Genomic DNA, 20,209 nt, shown 5'->3' on the forward strand with positions numbered 1-20,209 from the left:
ATAGGATGTTAAACTAGTTTGTTATTGAAAAGTTGCTCATGGTCTGAGGCTTGAGTAGGAACCTGACATGTATTCATTTAATGCAGCAATATATGTCCGACTGTATTCAGGACTGTACATTTCTGTTGAAACGCCGTCAATTTCAAAAAGAGCAAAATTCTAAAACAAAAAATTCAAATTTAGACAGTCAATGAATATTGGCGAGCTTCTAATAGCAAGTCAGAAAAGTACTCAAACTAGATATCTACATCCCACTGAGAGTCCAAGGTCTATTTTTTTTTTCATTAATTTTTCATAACATTATATAAAGAGGCATCTGATTCAGGAAAGGGTTTATGCGGTAATGGCCGTCTGGACAAGAATGAAGAATGTGATGCTGGCTACACAGGCGACAAATGCTGTAATGAAAAGTGCGAGTTCAGGGTCAAAGTTCGAGATAAAATTCAGTGCAGGTAAGATTAATTTTACTTCACTCTGATGGGTAAAAACCATTTATTTAATGGATTTTACTTTGTTTTGCAATTATCTTTGTTGAATGTTTGATTATCGCATGTTTATAAGAGTCATAATTTTAACGAGATGTTCTACTGACTTTTCAGTCCCATGAACTATGCTAGCTGTGTTAATGGTACTGTTGCACCGCGTGTTTATCGGTGCTTAAACCAGTTTGACGACAACTGTGCTTGCAAGGGGAAATCCCATTGCAAGTATCTTTAGCAACCAAAGTCGCTCGTTTTCTTGTTTTTTTTAAAGTAAACTTTCTTTAAGAGGCTTACATATACTTGTATTTTATTGTGAGGAGTTAAGAAGTTTAAGAGTTTTTGACAAAATTCCCTTTATAATGAAACTTTTGTAACAAGCGCTTGTAACATAATATGCCAAAGTTATTTTCAATAATCATTACATTGTCCTTGACCCTTATCAGTGGAGGCCTTGCCATAAAAAAATGTTCCTTTCACATGTCATTCATTCTTACATTCAATCTACATCATGTCATTGATTTCTATCTTCATTTTGCGTGCCACTGATTGCTGGTTTAGTCTTACACGTCATTGCTACCTTCATTTTACATGTCATTGATTCCCACCTTCATTTTACAGTCATTGAGTCCTTCATTACAACTTTCATTTTACATGCCATTGATTTCTAGCTTCATCTTCATGTCATTAATTGCTACCTTCATTTACATGTCCTTGATTCCACTTTCATCTTCATGTCATTTATTGCTACCTTCAAATACATGTCGTTGAATGCTGCCTTCTTGTTACATGTCATTGATTGCAACCTTCTTGTCACATGTTATTGATTGCTACCTTCATTTACATGTCGTTAATTGCCACCTTTATTTTATTTGTAATTTGTTGCTATTATCGCTAGATATGCCATCGTTTGCTACCTTCTTATATATATGACATTGATTGCTATCCGTTTTTTTATGTCATGGAGAGCGTTTTTAGTTTTACAATTGGTTCCTACATTTGTTTAACCTGGCATTGTAATTATTTTTACCTTTATTACGCATATCATTGAAAGCTAGTTCGTTTATTGCAAATCTCGCTTGTAGGTATACACTTATAGCCGATATAGCATTGCGGTGAGTAAGGAAACTTTCTAATCAGTGTATATTTCAATTCTGATTTGCAACAAAGGTTCTGATTGGCGCATTTTTATAGACTCGTCCATTTATCAAATTCATAAGGACTAAAACGTGAGAAAAACGTAGGAGAAAGAAAACTAATAATAAAATTGTGCTTGCAATTCAAGTTAAAATTACAGAGTTATTTGAGAACAAACGGGTCGATGTCATTGTACATGTATAAACGATGTTTGTAAAAAAAAAAAAACCCAAAAAACTTTTTTTAACAGCAGAGAAAGGCGCATATGATTTAAAGCTGCACAGATTGCTCTTCGCGCATCGAATAACGTTATCAGTTTTTGTGTAGAAATTCGTCAGAAACTGTTTAGTGAACAAATATATTTTACGTTACCATTCACAATGTACCATATGTGGAATGTCGCATGAATTAATCAAACATTTTGTTTTAAAGAGTTAAATATAAACATAAGGCATTCATCAAAAATATAGTTTTTCAGATTCAAACATTATCAGAAGCACTCCTAAACTTATTTCTATATTTAAGCATATACTTGTACCTTTTTTAAATTTTCATTCGTGATATTATTTTAATTAGAAAATTGGTCCCAAGATATTTGTGACCAAGTAAATTCAAGAAAGACAACTCTTAAACAGGATTTTTCAAACCAAGATTTTTGCAATAATTCAGTATTTTTTTTTTTTTATTTTTCCATTTTATTCAATTTCTTTTTTATTTATCTCATTAACCAACGAATATTGTTTTTATTTTCAGATTTTTGTAGGATTTCATCCGGCAATTTGCCTTTAAAGAATTTTTGAATATTATAGTTACATATTTATGTGGATTCCAATAAAAATCATACAAACATCATTAGTGATTTTTTTGTTTTTCATTTTCAAACTTTATAAAATTTCACTTTCATAAGAATTTTAAAACAGAAATGTTTAAAAATTTGACATATAAGGGGACTATCTGTAAGCAAACTAATATTTAAAAATTCTATAAAAAATAGAGTATTATACTTTGAGGTTTATTATTGTTCAAAACTGTGCCTATTATTTGTAACAAAAATATGCAACAAAAATCGCCTACACTTATTTGGTGTAGATATCACCCTTAACGAGTGAATGTATAGAGAATGAGACTGTTTTAGTAATATTATAATTGTATATGATTATAGATCACCTAGCTGTACTTGTGGAAACCATTTATTCGATATTCAAATACAACAATAAATTCAGTGTCATTACCATAAAAAGGCCTTGGAGTTCTTGATCCCAAATGTAGCTCAGAATATGATATATAAGCTACCCCTTGATACATGTTTTACATTCAACATGATATTTGATATTGTTTGACTCTAATTTTAAAGCTTTAATTCCTCATGTATACTCAAAGGAATATCATTGAACAAAATGACAAAAACCCAATTACAGCAGATGTTTATAAGAAGTGAAGACTTTTAGAAAGTATTTGGCTCTTTGTATAAAACTTAATATTTTTCAAATGTACACAAATGAATATAATTAAACAAAACAGAAACCCCTAATAGCGGCAGATGTTTACATAGTATGTACGCAGAGAAAACAAATAGATATGGTTTGACTCTACATGTAAAACTAGCACTTCTCAAATGCACTCAAATTAAATTAACGAAGTAAAAATAAAAATCAAAATGCAGCAGATGTTTATATAGAGTGAAGAAGAAACTGATTTTTAAAAGTTATTTTAACTCGATTTAAAACTAGTTTTAGGACTCTCCGTTCTTCACAGCTTTAAAAATAAATGGCAAAAACGATACGGGACAGTAAATAGAGATGATCCACACCCAGTATAAAGGTTACTAAGCAGTTTCGCACATATTTTTAATTTAAAATGGAGATTTCCAAACAAAGTTTTCTTGTGTTTGCTTAGTAGTTAAAGGAGGCTCAAACAGTGAAGTTATTATTTTGGAAGAAAAAATACCATACAGTCTAGGTCTAAGATTTGGATATTTTCCCATTTTTTTTCTACAAAGGCCTTTTTTAAGGAGATCATTATATATTATTTTATAAACTTGTTAATAACGGTTTATAACAAGAACAAACTGGTGAGAACACTTCAGAGTGGATATGTGTTTTAGTTGTGTTAAATACGATAAGAAAATAATATGCCACTGAATTCACAGAGAGGTATCTAATGGCAATTGATGGTATGGACCCAATTATCAATATTGAGGTCTAAGTAACTATAAAGCTAGATTATCACTTGAGAACTAGGAAATTCTGACATCTATGCGAGGTCTCTAAGATCGTTGAGACAGTTGTTATTGGTATTATGTAAATCATTAAGGTCTGACAATTCTTTTCAATTTGTTCACAAAGAAATTGATCTTTTCAGAATGTTACGTGAGAGATAAGTTTATAATAATATTCATGTAGGTCACGTAAAATTGAATGTACTTCTTTTGGTATTTCTTGCCCTTAATAGACGTCGGCGTCGTAACAATAAAAACTACCGGTATTTCTGCACAGTATGGTTGAAATAAACTGTTTGAGAGTTAGAAATTAAATGGGAAATTTTTTTTTAACAACCCTAGATTTAATTTGTAAAATTGAAGAGATTGGATGGGAATCTTGAACTGAGTTTTTGATCAAATCATGACGAGTTAAAATTTAAATGACTTAAAAGTTCAGAGACCAAATATCAAAAATTAGGTTTTCTGTTCCGTTCATAGACACTAAAGTCTTATATTTGATGCACCAAAATAACTATAGTAGTTTTCCATGTACATCGTGATATTTTATAAAAACAGATGTTATTTCTGAGGGAGCAACTAATAAACAAGTATAAGCCATTATATTGAACATGACTTTGGCTTAATGTTCTTCTCTCGTGTGTTTTTGCCGTAAGCAGTCTATTAGTTATATATTGTTGTCTCTCTTTGCACGTTGACTCTCTGAGTGACTGTTCAGTGCCGTTTTAATTTTCTTATCGCGCACTTGGATATTGATATCTGACCGTAAGATCGACACTGGGGATTTCTAGAAGCCTTGCTACTCTTTGCCTTGTGTCTTGACCTTTGCTATTAGTTTGATGAGAGAAATTTGATTAAGCTCCCATGTTTGATTAGTCTGGATATAGTATGACATAAAAAAATTACATCAATTGAATTCCTCTACAATGATAAGCATTATATTTTTTCTAGTTCAGATGAGCATTTTTCAAGCTGTTTCGTGCAAGAGTGTCCTTCGATGGATTTATTCGAACACTGCTGCTTTAAGAGGTCAAAATCTGTGCCGTTGTGTGTATGTTAATGCATAATCATCACTAAGATGCAATACAACATATATCTACCACACTGTTAACAAAGATTTCACCGACATTTTAGCTTTTAGCGTTATCAAATAAAACATAATTAATCTCGCATTTGTAACAATTGTCAAATATTTGTTTTTTCAATAAATCTGATCTAGTATAGTCTTGAATAAAAGCATACTGTTTGATACATGTAGCATGTTATAAAACATATACAAAGATAAATCTGTTGATTGATCATTAACAAAAATTCTTAATTTTTTTTCACAGCTTAGGTATACTTTACTTTTACATTTGTCAATCACTTCTCACTAGTGCAAAGTGAGCAAATGCTCCATTAATCGCCAAATGCTAGATATTTGCACAGAGATTCCTGGGTCTAACGATTGTCTTTTTGTTTTTCAGCCATTTAATTAAGGTGGATCGTTAGTTAGTGGCAATGCACCGATGAAATATAGGCACGGGATAGACGGTCGTGTGTACTAAATGATAAGTCGTACAGTTTATATGAGATTCTGTAAAAAAAAAAAAAAAAGCATTTCAAATAGACTATAACTCAAAAGCCGATATTGACAGGAATTTGGCTTCCTCATCAAAATCTCAAATTTTGACAAAGACAAATATTTTCAAAGAAAAAAACCCACACCAAATCTATGGATTTTGTTATTAAATAAAAAAAAACAATTATGAGAATCTGTAATTTTGTTTATTTCCTATTTAAATGGAAACATGAATGAATATAAAAACAACGAAATGTTATCACAATATACACCCTAATTCAACACATTTAATGGACTTTTTTTTGTTTTTTTTTTTTTGGGGGGGGGGGGATGGCCAGATATTAGGGGGTGTTGATTGAGTAGAGCATAGGTTCTTTCATACAATTTGAGGTGTCCCCTGCAATCTGACACGTTAAGTTTAATCCATCAAATTATTCATCTGTCTCTTCTCAATGTCATTATTTCTATTTCAATCGTGTTTGAAACTTCATATTGCCACATGAAATGAAATTTAAAATTAAACTAAATTTGAATATTTTTTTGAGTTGTCTAATAACACTTTGTTTTTTCAACGATCTGTTTACCCTTATACAGAAAGGGGCACTTGCAATTGTATCATTCTACTTTATCATGTGAATTTCAATGTTAACGTCAAAGGTTTAAAATTCTTTGACGAATGCAGACAATGGATCTCTAGAATGTTCTGTGCAAAGGTAAAGATTTGAATTTTTCTCTTGTATTTACAGATGTTCCTATTACATGTCACTTTTTTATTTTTTATTACAGCCGTGTGCTGGACAAACACCTATTACAATTGATGTTTCCTCCAGATTGCCAGCAAACATTCGATTGCTAAAAGTCGTATTGACATTAAAACATACTGGAAAAATTTAGATTGAATCCTTTCAAAGTCGACTTAACTAACTGACAACAAATTAAACTAACTGAAAAATATGAAAAATGTTCATATTGTTAAATATGTTTTATTCACACAAATTAGCACCTTGATATTTTTTCTTTCAAGGTATATACATTGTATGACAATGTACATATATAGATTCAGTAAATATATGCGTTCCATCAACAATAAATCTGTCGCGTTATATATGACAAGGCCACATACAATGTATCTTTTTAAGTCTTTTGATATACTCCAAAATGTTAAAAAATCATTATCCATCTATTACGTATGCATTACCCAGTTGATTTGTTCGGATATATTCGAATGTTCAATATAGCATATATCTATGCTACTACATGTATATTAAAAAAATAGACTCGAAATACCGATTAATGAGGAAGAGTACTGTCTGTTGTTTTACGTAAAAATCATTGGTACATGAAGATTACCAATTTGTTTTTATTTTTTTCTCAATCAAGCTCCGCTTATTAATAATCAACGAAAATTCCTCAAAAAATTCCGGAAATCATCTTAATATTTTGGATTACATTGATGTCACGCTTAATTACAGGATGCTCTTTAGTTTATGTTTCCACAATATCACATTTGGATAAATACGATAAAACAAATTCGTGTAAATTTTCATTGAAAATCTTCTATATATTCTGCTCATCAAAGAAAATACGGGAGATAACGCTGAACAGTGCATTTACTACGAAAAATCCCAAGAGTTCCTAATGTCAACATGGTGTGTAAACTTGAAACGAGTAAAATACATTGGTGAAAAAGTGTTGAAAATCTTCAACAATATGAATTAAATTTTTAGATGAAAGGTATTAACAGCCTCAAAATGGTTTGTTTTGAATCATGATATTCCTGTTATTTTCAATGAAACTTCATTAATTTTCTCCAATATCGTTTCGCAGCGGTACTGCAATTTTCTGCTACATTACCGGTATACATGAATGGGAGGCATTTTAACTGTGGTGAAGGCTTGTCCCGAAATAGATTATTCTAAGCAGAGTGAAATTAATAGCATTATTGAATGCCTAAAGCTTGGTTATGTAAATGTTAACAACATGGAGTGTCGATGTATCTATTTCGTAAATGTCCGATATCATATGTGCACGCACAGGTCAAAGTCTAGTCTGTATAAAAATACTCTCATCTATAATACTCACGCATCATCACGTAATGTTTGAAAAGAAAAATGTCTTCGATTGACTGTGCTGCTTCTTTTTTTTGTACCTTTTTTTTTTGATAACTTTCACTCACGATTGTGTAACAGCATGGATTGATCATTCATAGATATTGCAATTGAGATCCCTGGAAGAATTTTCTTTTAAACATGTCGTGCACAGTGTTAGTGATGTTAATCATCCCTAAATCTTCATCATACCGTATAACGGGTATTTTCTGCGGTTGTTTATTTTCTGCGGTATTTTGTGGATAAGTAAAATCCGCAAAAATTCAAAACGCAAAATATTCTTTTAAAAAAATCACTAATTTTGACATTATTTAAAATACAAGCTATAATTTTAAACGTGATCAGTCCGTTATTAGGGGGCTCTGCGTCGTATTTAACACCTAATTATCTCATATTACCTGTGCGATATCAATTATAGCTGAACAGATAAAAGGACTGTGTGTTTAGTCGAGTATGAAATAAAAATGATCTGAGAAAAGTTCACAAGCAGTATTTAGTAGACTTGTAAAACATTTGAGAGTTAGTTCTTATTCACCGTGAACACGATAAGAATGTCGATTTTAAGATATGTAAGTTTAGTTCTCTAGTTTACGTTCCCTAAGGCAAATCCGGTAAACATATGTATTTTTTTTTGCGGTCTAATATAACCGCAGAAATTGAAAACGCAGAATATAATTTGATACGTTTTAGGGGTTAAACCGCAAAAATTTCAAGCCGCAGAAAATACCTGTTATACGGTAATTATACGTATTTTCCTAAAAGCAAACACAGGTTACACACATTTAAAGAACTTCAGGGTCCGCCGCCATAAAACTTTGAGAATTCTCAAAAAAATTCTCAACTCAAGTCTAGAGAATTACTCAGCTAAGAATATTCTCAAAACCACCGCCATAAAGCTACTTGAGAATATTCTTAGCTGAGTAATTCTCAAGACTTGAGTTGAGAATTTTCTCAAATTCATGTTCTCGCGAGACGGTTTTCGCGGATTTTTTTCAACGCATTAGGCGGCCCCATGGAACTCTCTAGTGTTGAAAGAGCAATAAAACGCATTGGACAACGTGTAAACAAAACGTAAGTATACCCTCTTATCGTCTGCTTTTTCATTTAAAAAAACAAAAATGGACGACAAAGCAATTACGGGTAAACGCCGATCTCAGAATTGGCAAGATGACGAGGAAGTGATGTTAATTAAGGAAGTTAAAACAAGATCGGGGGCCTTGTTCGGCTTGATGAAAGGGAGCGGGGCCAAAGGAAAGCTTAAAGTAACGCGAGAAAGGGAATGGCAACTGATTGCCGATAAATTGAATTCGTTAGTATGAAATTTTGCCGGAAAACTATACTCGTTTGTATAAAATTTAGAATATATAGTTGACAAATTCGTAAAGGTTTAACAGTTTAAGAACATCGTCGAAGTGATTCTTCTTTGCCCGTTTACACACAATTAACTGAATAAATTTATACAAGAAACGTTTTACGATATATACACTGAGGTGCTTAAAAGAAAGACAAACTAATTATGAGAAAAAAGGATAAATGCATTGGTTATCAGAAGAAAAAAACCCATCGCAACTGACTGATCTATATATTTTTATCTCTGCTTTGTGGACACTAATAAACGGGTGGATCATGTATTTCTTGAATATTGTAGACTATACGACACCAAAAGGAGGACCTGGGAGGAGGTTAAGAAAAAATATTATACTGTCAAATCAAGAAGTAAGTATGAATTCATTCTAATTTAAAAGAGTAGGATCTGTATGAATTTGGATTCATAACAAATAATTAAATGATTATATGAAATATTGCCAAATTTTACTTGATATGATCTAATTTATTGAGAGCATATTAACTATTTTTTTTCAAACATTTGTTGTCACCAGGAACAGGAAATTCTTAACAATTAAGTGCATCACTTAATAAAACATTTTTTAAATGGTTGATGATTTGAAGAAAAAATAGTTAATATGTTCTAATTCGACACAAATTTGACACTTCATTTTTCTTTTTCTTTTTGGAGTGGGGTGTATTTTTTTAGCATAAGTTTTAAATGCATATAAATCATATACAAGTATCATGGTCAGAATACAATTTAACTGAAGCTAGACCTTTGTTTATATATAAGCAGGCATGGACACGATTACTTAAAAAAGTAATTGATTAATAATCGATCACTTCGGGGAATTTTGTGTAATCGATTATTTATCGATTACACTGAGACTCATTTTTGGCCAGTAATCGATTACTTTATAACATGTAATCGATTATTAATAGAATACTTTAGAAAAAATTTCATTAAAATGCGCATGGTACCTGTTCTGAACATATCATATAAAAACTCTTCAAGTTAATTTGGTTTTAGAGTTAAAGGGGTATTTTCATTATGAATGATTTGAAAATTTGAGACTTCATATTTCAATCTTCATAAAATAACATTTTATAATTTCTACTGCTTATTCAAATGTCAAATTATAAGCAATTATATATATATATTATAGAGCTCTGTCATGTAAACAAGTTTTTTTTCCTGGACGTTAACGAGTTAAGATGAAATCTTGACCTTGCACCTTTAGCCATATTTGGTTGTTATTGGTAATACGAGAATTGAATTTGATTGAAATTTTATAATTTTTAAAAATATCATCAGAAATATGCAAAGAACTTTTAGGCAGCCTTGCTTCATGATTTGAATGAATTGTGTTTGGAGCTTGTAATTGTTTTGATTTTTAAAATAGATCCTTGTTGGGGCTATTTTAATTGTTATCTAAACGTGATTAGGGGGGTCACACCTCATTAACTGCTTTGTGGATTCTTTACATGACAAGGACAAACACACTTACTGACAATTACACACCCTTTCGGGTTTGTTTCTTTCTCTGGCAAAATAGACACAAAATATAACTCTCTCTCTCTCTCTCTCTCTCTCTAATATTTGTCAGTAGCTTAGTGGTTTTTCGGAGCCACACTATGTTAAATAATAAAAAAAAAATCTGCAAAGAAGTGTGAAACATGGAGTAAACTGATTATCTGATTATGTACTCAATGACATGTGAACCAATATTTATATTTTATGTGAAAGTGGAAAATCATAAAAATGAATATAAACAATTTTATTCAATGAATTGTATTATAAACAACACTTGATGAGTATTTTTTCATACAATAAGTGCTTCACAATATGTTTATGTAAAGAGTAATCGTAAGAAAACAAAAAAGTAATTATAATTACACTAAACTTTTTAGCTGTAATCGATTAAATTACGATTACAAGTAATCGAAAATCTCTTCGATTACAGATTACTGTCGATTACTTGAAAAAGAGTAATCATTACAATCGAATATGATTACTCGATTACCCCATGCCTGTATATAAGGCAACACATAAATTACATATTATATATGAAGAGCAAGATGAAGGTCTAAATTTATAATTAAAATGCATGGAAAAGATAAATGAGTTACAAATTGTTTTAAAAGAGGCATTTATGATTGGTATCAGATTGTTGGTTTATACTGATTATAGACAAATTTTATTACATTCATATTTTTTAGTAGTTTTTACTTTATACTATATATTGTCATAGGCAAAGAAAAGCTGGATGGAGTTAAACGCCCAAAAACTGGTGGTGGTCCCCCTCTCCCCCCTCTCACACAAGGAGAGGAGACATTTCTGCGTCTTGCAGATGGAGAGCCACATCTCTCTGGTCTACAGGGGGGTATTGATACAGATGGTGATTTGCAATTTGATTATTATTTGAATTTTTTTAATTCTTCAAAAAAGAAGAAGTGGAAAACCAATCAACCTTGATTGTTATATCAGATGGAATCATTTTAAATGTTAAAAATTTATGACTTGTTAACTTGCTATGAAAGTTTCCATTGACTACTGTACATTCTCTTATTGGAAGCATTTAATTATTTCTTAGCTCCAAGCATGTCTTCAGTTTCTCAGACAGTTGACCCTGCAGGTGACCACCTCGAACAAGGTACAATTTAATACCTTTAGTTAACTTTCTCAATTATAAAATTAACATCAAACCATTTAAAGTTTTTTATAAATGGTCAACAATGAGATAGATTTCATTTGAAAAAAAAAAAACTTTTAAAAGATTACACTAGTCTTAGTTTGCATATACATGTGTATCGATTATAGCTGCAGAACTGTATGCTAGCTCTGAGGAAAATTCGGTTTGATGGTGAGTCAACCCAAATTTTCTGTGGAGCTACAGTTCTGCAGCTAGTTATGTGCTCAATCATGTCAATATTAAGGAAAAAAGGATGTAAGTTACAACTTTTTAGCTCTTTCATTTTTTTAACTCACCTGAGCTGAAAGCTCAAGAGAGCTTTTCTGATCACTTTTTGTCCATCTGTCTGTGTGTCTGTCTGTTAACTTTTTTAATTTTCGACTTCTTCTCCAGAACCACTGGGCAAATTTTCAAAAAACTTGACACAAAGCATCATTGGGTGAATGAGATTCAAGTTCGTTAAAATGAAGGGCCAGACCCTCTTTTAAGGGGAGATAATTAAAATTATTAAAAATTTGTTAGTATTTTTCAAAAAAATAAATCTTCTTCTACGAAACCATTTGGCCAAGAAAACTGAAATTTGTATGGAAGCTTTCTCAGGTAGGGTAGATTCAAGTTTGTTCAAATCATGATCTCGGGGGCAGGGTGGGGCCACAATGTGGGTCAAATTATTACAAAGGAATATTTAGAGTAAATCTTTTAAAATCCTCTTCTCAGAAACTTGTACTTCTCAAATGGTATGTACATGTAGGTCATCCGCCCCAGGGGAGGTCCTGATCCCCCTCGAACAGGAAGTGCCCAAATATCTTGAAAATGGTCAAGATCCCCACCCCACCATATATATTCTTAATATGAACCTATAGAATAGCGAAAACGTTCAATTCTGTATGAACTATTTGTGACGTCACAATGATCATATCATGCGCTTATCGCTTATTCGGTTATTCAAAACGTTCTTGGTGATTTGTTTTTTTTCAAGCGTAAATATAAGTAATAAACAGCAATATTAAAAAGTTCACCAGGATATGAATTTGGTTGGTACGTGATCAAATCTACTGAGAAGCCCTTCGGGCTTCACAGTATTTGATCACGTGACCCGCCAACTTCATATCCCGGTGAACTTTTTAATATTGCTGTTTATTTCATAATTGAATCATTATTTTTTTAAAGATACAGTACTTCTCATAACTGCACCAGTGTGTGCATACAAATTGGGTAATGTTTTCTGTAACGTTTAGCCCATGTGGGTCATCCCTACCACCAGTGATGGCCTCATTCGTTTGGGAGACTGTATAATCGCCCTGATTATAATTACATCTTGTTTGTATGTGGCTCCATAAAGCTGATTTTATCATACATATTGTTGCTCAGGTGAGCGATGTGGCCCATGGGCCTCTTATTAAATAAAGTATTTCTTGTCTTCAAGCTACCACTGGTTTAATGAACATATCTTTGTCTGTAGTTGGAGAATGAAAAACTGATGGATTTTGTTATTTCAGGTTCAGAAGAACAGAGTTTGACAGATACGCCTACCATTAGTACGGTTACCTCAGTTGAGAAAGGTACATGATGTTTATTTAATTCTTAATTACATTCAAATCAAATATCAGAGCTACATGCACATGTAGTTCATTAAATTCATATTAAATAATCTGCCTTATGTTACGTTTGAATTTTGTACATGTTGATTTCATTTTAAACATCAAATGACCGTTTTTTATCTACAATTAATAGCAAAAAATTAAATTATAAGCAATGAAATGAATATTTATTAGTTTTATATGATATAAAATGGTTTGGAACACATAAAGGTTTTATAAACCGCTTCGTGGTTTATTACCGGTAAGTGTAAACCGCCCCAAACCATTTTATATCGCATAAAACTAATAAATATTAAATTTATTCCTTAAATAGATTTTGATCATTTTAAATTTTTTTTACTTAAAGTTCTAACAGTTCAAGTGAATCATGGAGTGAAACGAAAAGGAAAGACAGATGCAGGTTTGTAATAAACTTACATGTATTTATTACTAATCAGTGTCTTTTTCTTTTTGAATGAAACTACACTTGTCGTCTTGCTGGCAATAAATTAAAAAAATGAAGTCTGAGTCTTGACCAGCTTGTTAAGGATGTAAGAGATAAATAAGTACAGACTATACTCGATGAAATTCTCTCAAGATCGTTAAGGGCCTAACTTCATTTTAGAAAAGTCGAGTCTTGTAAAGAAACGTCTTTATTTTTCTTTACAATCTACATGCAATATAATATACATGTTTTAATTTAATGGACATACAATTGATCATAAACAATCTTTTTTACTTCAGAGTTTTCAGGATAACAAAATCAAGACTAATTCATGTCTTAATCAAATATTAAAAGCAACTGAACCAAAATGCCTGATATTGGTGTTTGATCACGGATTGTCCTTCAAATCTCCTTCCTTTCCTACTCTGTCACTTGAAGGAGTATCGCGTTATTAGGTCCATTTGTTTGATGGTTTTGATTAAGTAACTCGAAAATCATCCTTTTTTGTTTTTCATTGGACACTGTCATTAATTTCCACTTTTTATCGGGATTAAAAATATTTCATCAATAATGTAGTGTCAAGAATGATGCCCCATCTCTTTTACAAAAAGCGTGAAGTTTACGACTCTATCAACAAATGCTGAAACTTTTGGTACTCTTCAGTGTTGTCCTTGTGGCCTGCAGTGCCCAGGGCTGTAGAAAATGCCAAATGAAAGAAATGGCATACAATGGAAACAGTGATTTCCATTTTTATAGAGAATGCTACCGTTTTTCCTGTCGTTGCTATTGCGATGGATCTTTGAGCTGTCCTGCCAAGAAGATCACGAGACTTTGCTAACTTTTAATACTAAATTGTGAAAAACTATCTAAACATAAATTTGAACAATAAATGGACATTTAGAATCCATACTCTTTGTTATATATTAATTTAGCAACATCCAATATTTAAGATGTGTAGAAATTGGAAATCTATTGACGATGAGAATCCTACTATATTTTAAACAAATAGCATTACTTTAACACAATGTATGGTATATAGAAGCTGTAAATGTTTGCAATCACCCCCCCCCCCCCCCCGATTGCGCGGATCCAAACTGTACCAATAAAATGTGGAAAAGGGGATAACCGTAGAACCCCACAAGTTCGTGTCATGTTACAAGTTTTTAGTGATCGAATTTAGATCAACATCCATTTATACTTCAGATATTGAAAAAGAAGGAAAAAGGTCTGGATGAAAAGTTAATGGACATTGAGATATTGAAATTTTGATTTCATAGTTAAATCGCCTTTACGTTTAGATTGACACCATGCAGATGGTTTAGATATATGTGTAAGGAATACAGTATATCAAATAAATTGAAATCCTACAAAATTGATGATATTGCATGCACAAATTTATATTAGTGGGTACGAGGACCAAATTTATTTTGTTTGTTTTCAGTGGCTATTTTATATAATGTTGATTAAATAAACCCAGGGGAGTACAGGAGGGGGCATCTAGATCCGTGTATGCATTTGCTTTCTCTACATAAAGATAATTTTAGTACATTGAATATTAATGTATGCACGAATCAAGAATTTTTTATTTTTTATTTTTTTTTTGGGGGGGGGGGGGTAATTTTGTTTTCCAAGGTTTCTAATCCCTCTGGGCTCTTCCCTCTGGATCCGCACACGTAACGGATTCATTGTTACTCTTGATTAAATAATGGGAGCTCCCTGTACATTTCGAGATTGTCTGTTTTTAAAGAAAAACAAAAAAATATTTGCATACCCCTCTACTTTCATAAAAGAACAATACAACCATTGAAGGCAGAAATAAAATTCAACACTAGGTTGACAATTTTTATCGTTTAAAATATACTTTGGACTTGGGTATCAGCTGCGTATATAAGTAGAATTTCTACATGTGTACAATATATCCAACTGAAACAACATATACATGTCTACGTCCACAGTATTTTATAGGTTCATCAGGCAGTGGCATCGTTTTTTAAGAGGGGGAACTATCCAAATTTGTACAAACAAACAAAATCTAACTTCGCCAATTATCAATAAAGATTTAACTGATGATTATAACTTAAGCTATACTACTAATTAGCATTAAAAATCTGAGTTGCGTTGATATTGTCTTTTCTCGATGGATCATTCGTTGATCACGAATTGCTCAGATTTCTCAGCAATGATCCGTCTGTTACGATGCATTTTTAAAAGAAATTATGCACTTTAAAAAAAAAAAAACAAAGTGCGTTAATTTTGGGACCAAGTCAACGTACTTTGAAAAAAATGTTTCTTGATATCTTATAAGCTTATGTATTTAGACAATTTACACATAAAGAACAACTCAGGAGATTCGAATTATCCAAATATGATATAAACTGCTTCGCTTAGCAACTGCCTTTTCCTAGGTGCATTGGGCTATGCCAGAAACAAAAATGATTTATATATATTAATAATAGAGACAAATATATGACACATTTTAATCGATTTTAATTGCATGTGCTTATACATATAAACAAACATGATGTGAAAAAAGAATACGTTATGTTTATCAAAAAATAATATGATCTTTTAGAACAGTGAACGAAAACAAAACCAAACACCTTAATGCTTATTTTGAAGTTAATGATAATGTAATGTTTGTCAATGTAACTTTTTTATAATGAAGTTAATATTTTTTTGATAAGATTTTGAAAAGAGGATTTATGTTGAAACACTTACACATTCTTTAACATACCAATGGAGAATTTTTTGTTTTGCCAGCTCGTTTTTACGATATCACTGTACTCAATTTAGAACGAAGTTGCTGAATATCATATTGTTTGGCGGGAACGATGAGGGACAGGGGATCTTCTTTCTGTAATCAGTTAAATGATCTGTATCTTTAGTTAATCCAAACCCCGTTTTCAAAGACGATAAATTGGAATCACTAGTGTTAATAAATCATCATGCTATCAACAGATAAGAAATTTCTTATTTGTATATACTTTTTTCAAAGAGCGTTAAGTGTCTCGATAAAAAAAAATTATGTACCTTTATAACCAACTTTATAAAGATTTTCGTTGCCAAATCCGACATTGTCTGTTTCAGCACAGGGGAGGGAAGAATACAAGGTATTTCTTCTACATGTAATATAAAAAAGACAATGTGAATGAAACAAGTTTTTTTTTGAAAATAATAACGTTCAATTCATTTTCCAATTTATAAATTTAATCAAGAGAAAGTTTGCTTCCAAAACATTTGAGAGGATTGACCTCTGCCCCCTCTACCCCTCCCTACCTGATGTTTCGTGTCTCATTATAACTTCCCTCACAGATCATTGGTTGAATTAATCAGATTTCCCTGCTACGATTCGTTCTTTTTAGTTTCAGAACAGGCAGTGTAAGTGAGTTCTTTTTCTTAAAAAAGAAAGATGTAAATATTAAAGAAATAGAATGTGCACGGGCACTCGTTGCACTGACACCAAAAACTCCCATCTTCAATTACTTGGAAAATAATGAAAATCTGAGCTGAAACACACCTTTCTTCAGGTTCTACTATCCTAATATGCATACAATTGAAATTAATCAATAATGTTTATGTAGCATATGCGTCTCCACGACCGATTGATAAAAATAGCGTTATTCTACTGCCAATAATTTTAAAACAATTAAAGAAAGATTAGGGGTTGTCCATGCCCCGAGTATCCGAGGCAATGTGAATAAAAAAATGCTTTTAAATTTAAAATTCTTGAAAAGTGCATTCATGGTCATCATACTATCTAGAAGCTGTATGCGCGGATCAAGAGGAGGGTGTCAGCATGATCCGCCCCGGTAAAAACACATTTTATTTACATAGTAAAGTAACCGAAAAGGCCTTTGATCGCCCATCCCCCGTCAAGCACAATAATTTTTCGGACCCCATCCCCTCCCTTTACCACTGCTACTTATTATGGAAATTTGATGAAAGAAGATTCGAAAATGGAAAAGATTTAATCAGCTCATGAGCTATTGCATGTAAAATTTTGATGCGTCACTTACTAATCTGTTTTTTAAATTCCAAGAAAAATACCAATTCCAAGAATATCTTTTTGAAAATTATTTGTAAATATTTACAAAATGCGTTTGATTGTTAACAAAACAGTTAAACGCAACAAAAATTCACCAAACGATACACTAAGTGAGCATATATACCATAGTCTAAACGTATCTGAATGTTTACGCACCTTTTAAGTTTTACCAGTATTTTAATGACAATTTTTTAGGCAGGAGCCTGTTCTTGTGTTCCGTGCATGATTAATTAACATCTGCTGCCCTCAAAGAATGCTCAGAACAATGCATGGTCCTTGATCTTGGTCATGCGGCTAGTGAGGTCGAGCGTGCAGTGAGCGATCATCATGGACACACTTTTTGGGCAGTTAACAATTGACCATAAAGTCGACAGAACATAAATTGTTAATGATAATTGAAATACAGTTGTTAGTGGTCTTATATACAGCATGTTCATTATATGATATAACTTAGATAATAAGAAATATACACGCCGTGTATATATTCCAGACTAACTAACGAAACAAATGGGTGGTGGGGGTGAGGGAGGAGGGTTGGTGCGTAGTGACATTTGAAATTTAAAACAAAAATGACAATCTTGCTAAATCGTGGACGCTGCAGATTGGGGATTAAAGTGTAATAAAAAAGATAATCTCATAGTTTTTTTATTTTCACAAGCCTTTTCTTTCATTTTCTCTACTTACATGTACAATATGGAATTCTGATTCATTTGAACTGGTGATTTATATGTTAGACCTACATGTTTGATCCTGATTTCTTAAACGGTGTTTAATCACATATGATTAATGTTGTTAGCCACTTGAATTAGATATCCATAAAAAAGAAACAATTCTAAACAACAACAGACATGCATTAAGATTGTCTAACCTAAAACGAAATCTTGAATATAAGCTTGAACTTTAGCTTGAATTCCTTATCAGTCCTGTGTTTACAATACCTAATACCTCCTCAAGAATTCTTATTAGCTTTCCAAAATTATAATTGAATTACCTGCAAAGATAGCGAAAATTTATGGTGGAATGTACGAACAATGAACGAGGGTCCGAATTTGGGTACACCTTTAATTCCCCCCAAAATTGAATAGGCTACATTAAGAAGGCTCGAAGGTCGTGGCCATTTTTTTTTATAGCGAGCGCAGCGAGGCGGCGCGAAGCGCCGCTCGCGTAGCGAGCTCCATAGACAACGTGTACAAACGGAGGAAATTCGAGTTAAAATCTGCACATTGTTCAAAGAAAATTTTGTGGACCCGCGTGAAAACGTTCTACTATCCCAGTGATCCTTTGCGGTGCATAGCAACATGGCAGAACAGGAAGCGTTTCTAAGGAAAATTCTTACCTGTAAATCGCATACATCATTTTCATTTAACAATAAAAAAAATCCTTTTAAAAACATTAAAGTAAACAACACATATGCTTACGTAAAAAACTGTACCTATGACGTCATTTCCTTCCCCGAATTTGTCCGACAATTTACGAAAACTGTCGAGCGCAAAAAGTTAAGTATGACGTCACAGTGATCTCGCGTTTTATATTCCCGCGATACATTTAGAGGTGGATCAAGCATTTGTACTGAATGTAACGTGTAGGAAGTATGTACATAGTAGGGAGTCACCGTTAATACTGATACTGCGCTCGCTATTAACGGTGACTCTTTGGCTGATTAGTTTTGTTTTGATGATTTTTTTTGCTCAGTAAATACACATGCAAGTTCCATGCTAAATTTATTGTCAAATTGATCCAATCATTGTATACGTTAGGTAGGTGACAAAAAATTAAATAAAAAAGAAAAGTCTAATCGTTATTAGATCTACGTGTAGCCACGTCATTTTGTAATATATCGCATAGCTCCCTAACTCCGTCACTACCCTAACTCCGTCACTTTCGGGAAACTCCTCGCCGTTTGAAATCAAGTACGATTATGACGTCATTTTTTACATGTCAAAAATCTCTAATTAGATGTCAACAATTTGCAACGGTTAAATTTAAGAATATGTCAAAAAATAACAGAATTAAACCTTGTTCATTTCATGCACCATTAATTGTGTGAAATCAGCTAAAACTTTTTCACGGGTGCACTAAAATATCGATATTTCTGACATGCGGGCCCATTCGATCATTTACGGTGGTGAGCCATTTTTAGAGAGGTCAAGATGAAACATTTCACATGTAATACATTTTTGATTAAGGTAATTAATACATTTTTTTCAGACCGCAATAGCCTTTATGCACTACTCTTGATGATAACGTCAAATCGCTCATGCCGATACTTTTGCCTTATACAGGGTATAGATATATCCGGTATATCGGTATTTAGAATATGCTACATTTCTAAAAATGTAATAAATAAATAATATAATAAGTAATATATTAATTAATGATATAAAATATTTGAAATATATAAGGACATAAATCAAACGGCATCCATACCTTCTGAAAAGGCCATTGTGATTGTTGTTACATGGACCCATTTTTTATTCAGGCGATCGTTTCATTTCGATGAAATTAAATACAATTTAAATTGTATGCACCATTTTTACTTATTATAACTTGACCTAGATACAAATTGAGTTTTAACTAAATTGTTAATGTGTCTTCATTCCCTGCCATATCATAG

General features: G+C 32.2%; 1 protein-coding gene and 1 pseudogene across 1 annotated transcript; one reads left to right on the forward strand and one right to left on the reverse strand.

Annotated features, from left to right (window-relative positions):
• LOC128179686 (uncharacterized) overlaps positions 1-20,209 on the reverse strand; it is a 160,633-nt pseudogene that overhangs the window by 45,243 nt on the left and 95,181 nt on the right.
• LOC128179688 (myb-related transcription factor, partner of profilin-like) lies at positions 8,622-13,527 on the forward strand. Its single transcript, XM_052847199.1, is given in 7 exon segments — positions 8,622-8,812; positions 9,152-9,219; positions 11,085-11,212; positions 11,214-11,231; positions 11,427-11,486; positions 13,025-13,087; positions 13,473-13,527. Coding segments are annotated over 6 exon segments (486 nt in total). The 3' UTR covers positions 13,046-13,087; positions 13,473-13,527.

The sequence above is a fragment of the Crassostrea angulata genome, chromosome 4 (genome assembly GCF_025612915.1).
Source record: "Crassostrea angulata isolate pt1a10 chromosome 4, ASM2561291v2, whole genome shotgun sequence".
In the NCBI taxonomy this organism is placed as follows: Eukaryota; Metazoa; Mollusca; class Bivalvia; order Ostreida; family Ostreidae; genus Magallana; species Magallana angulata.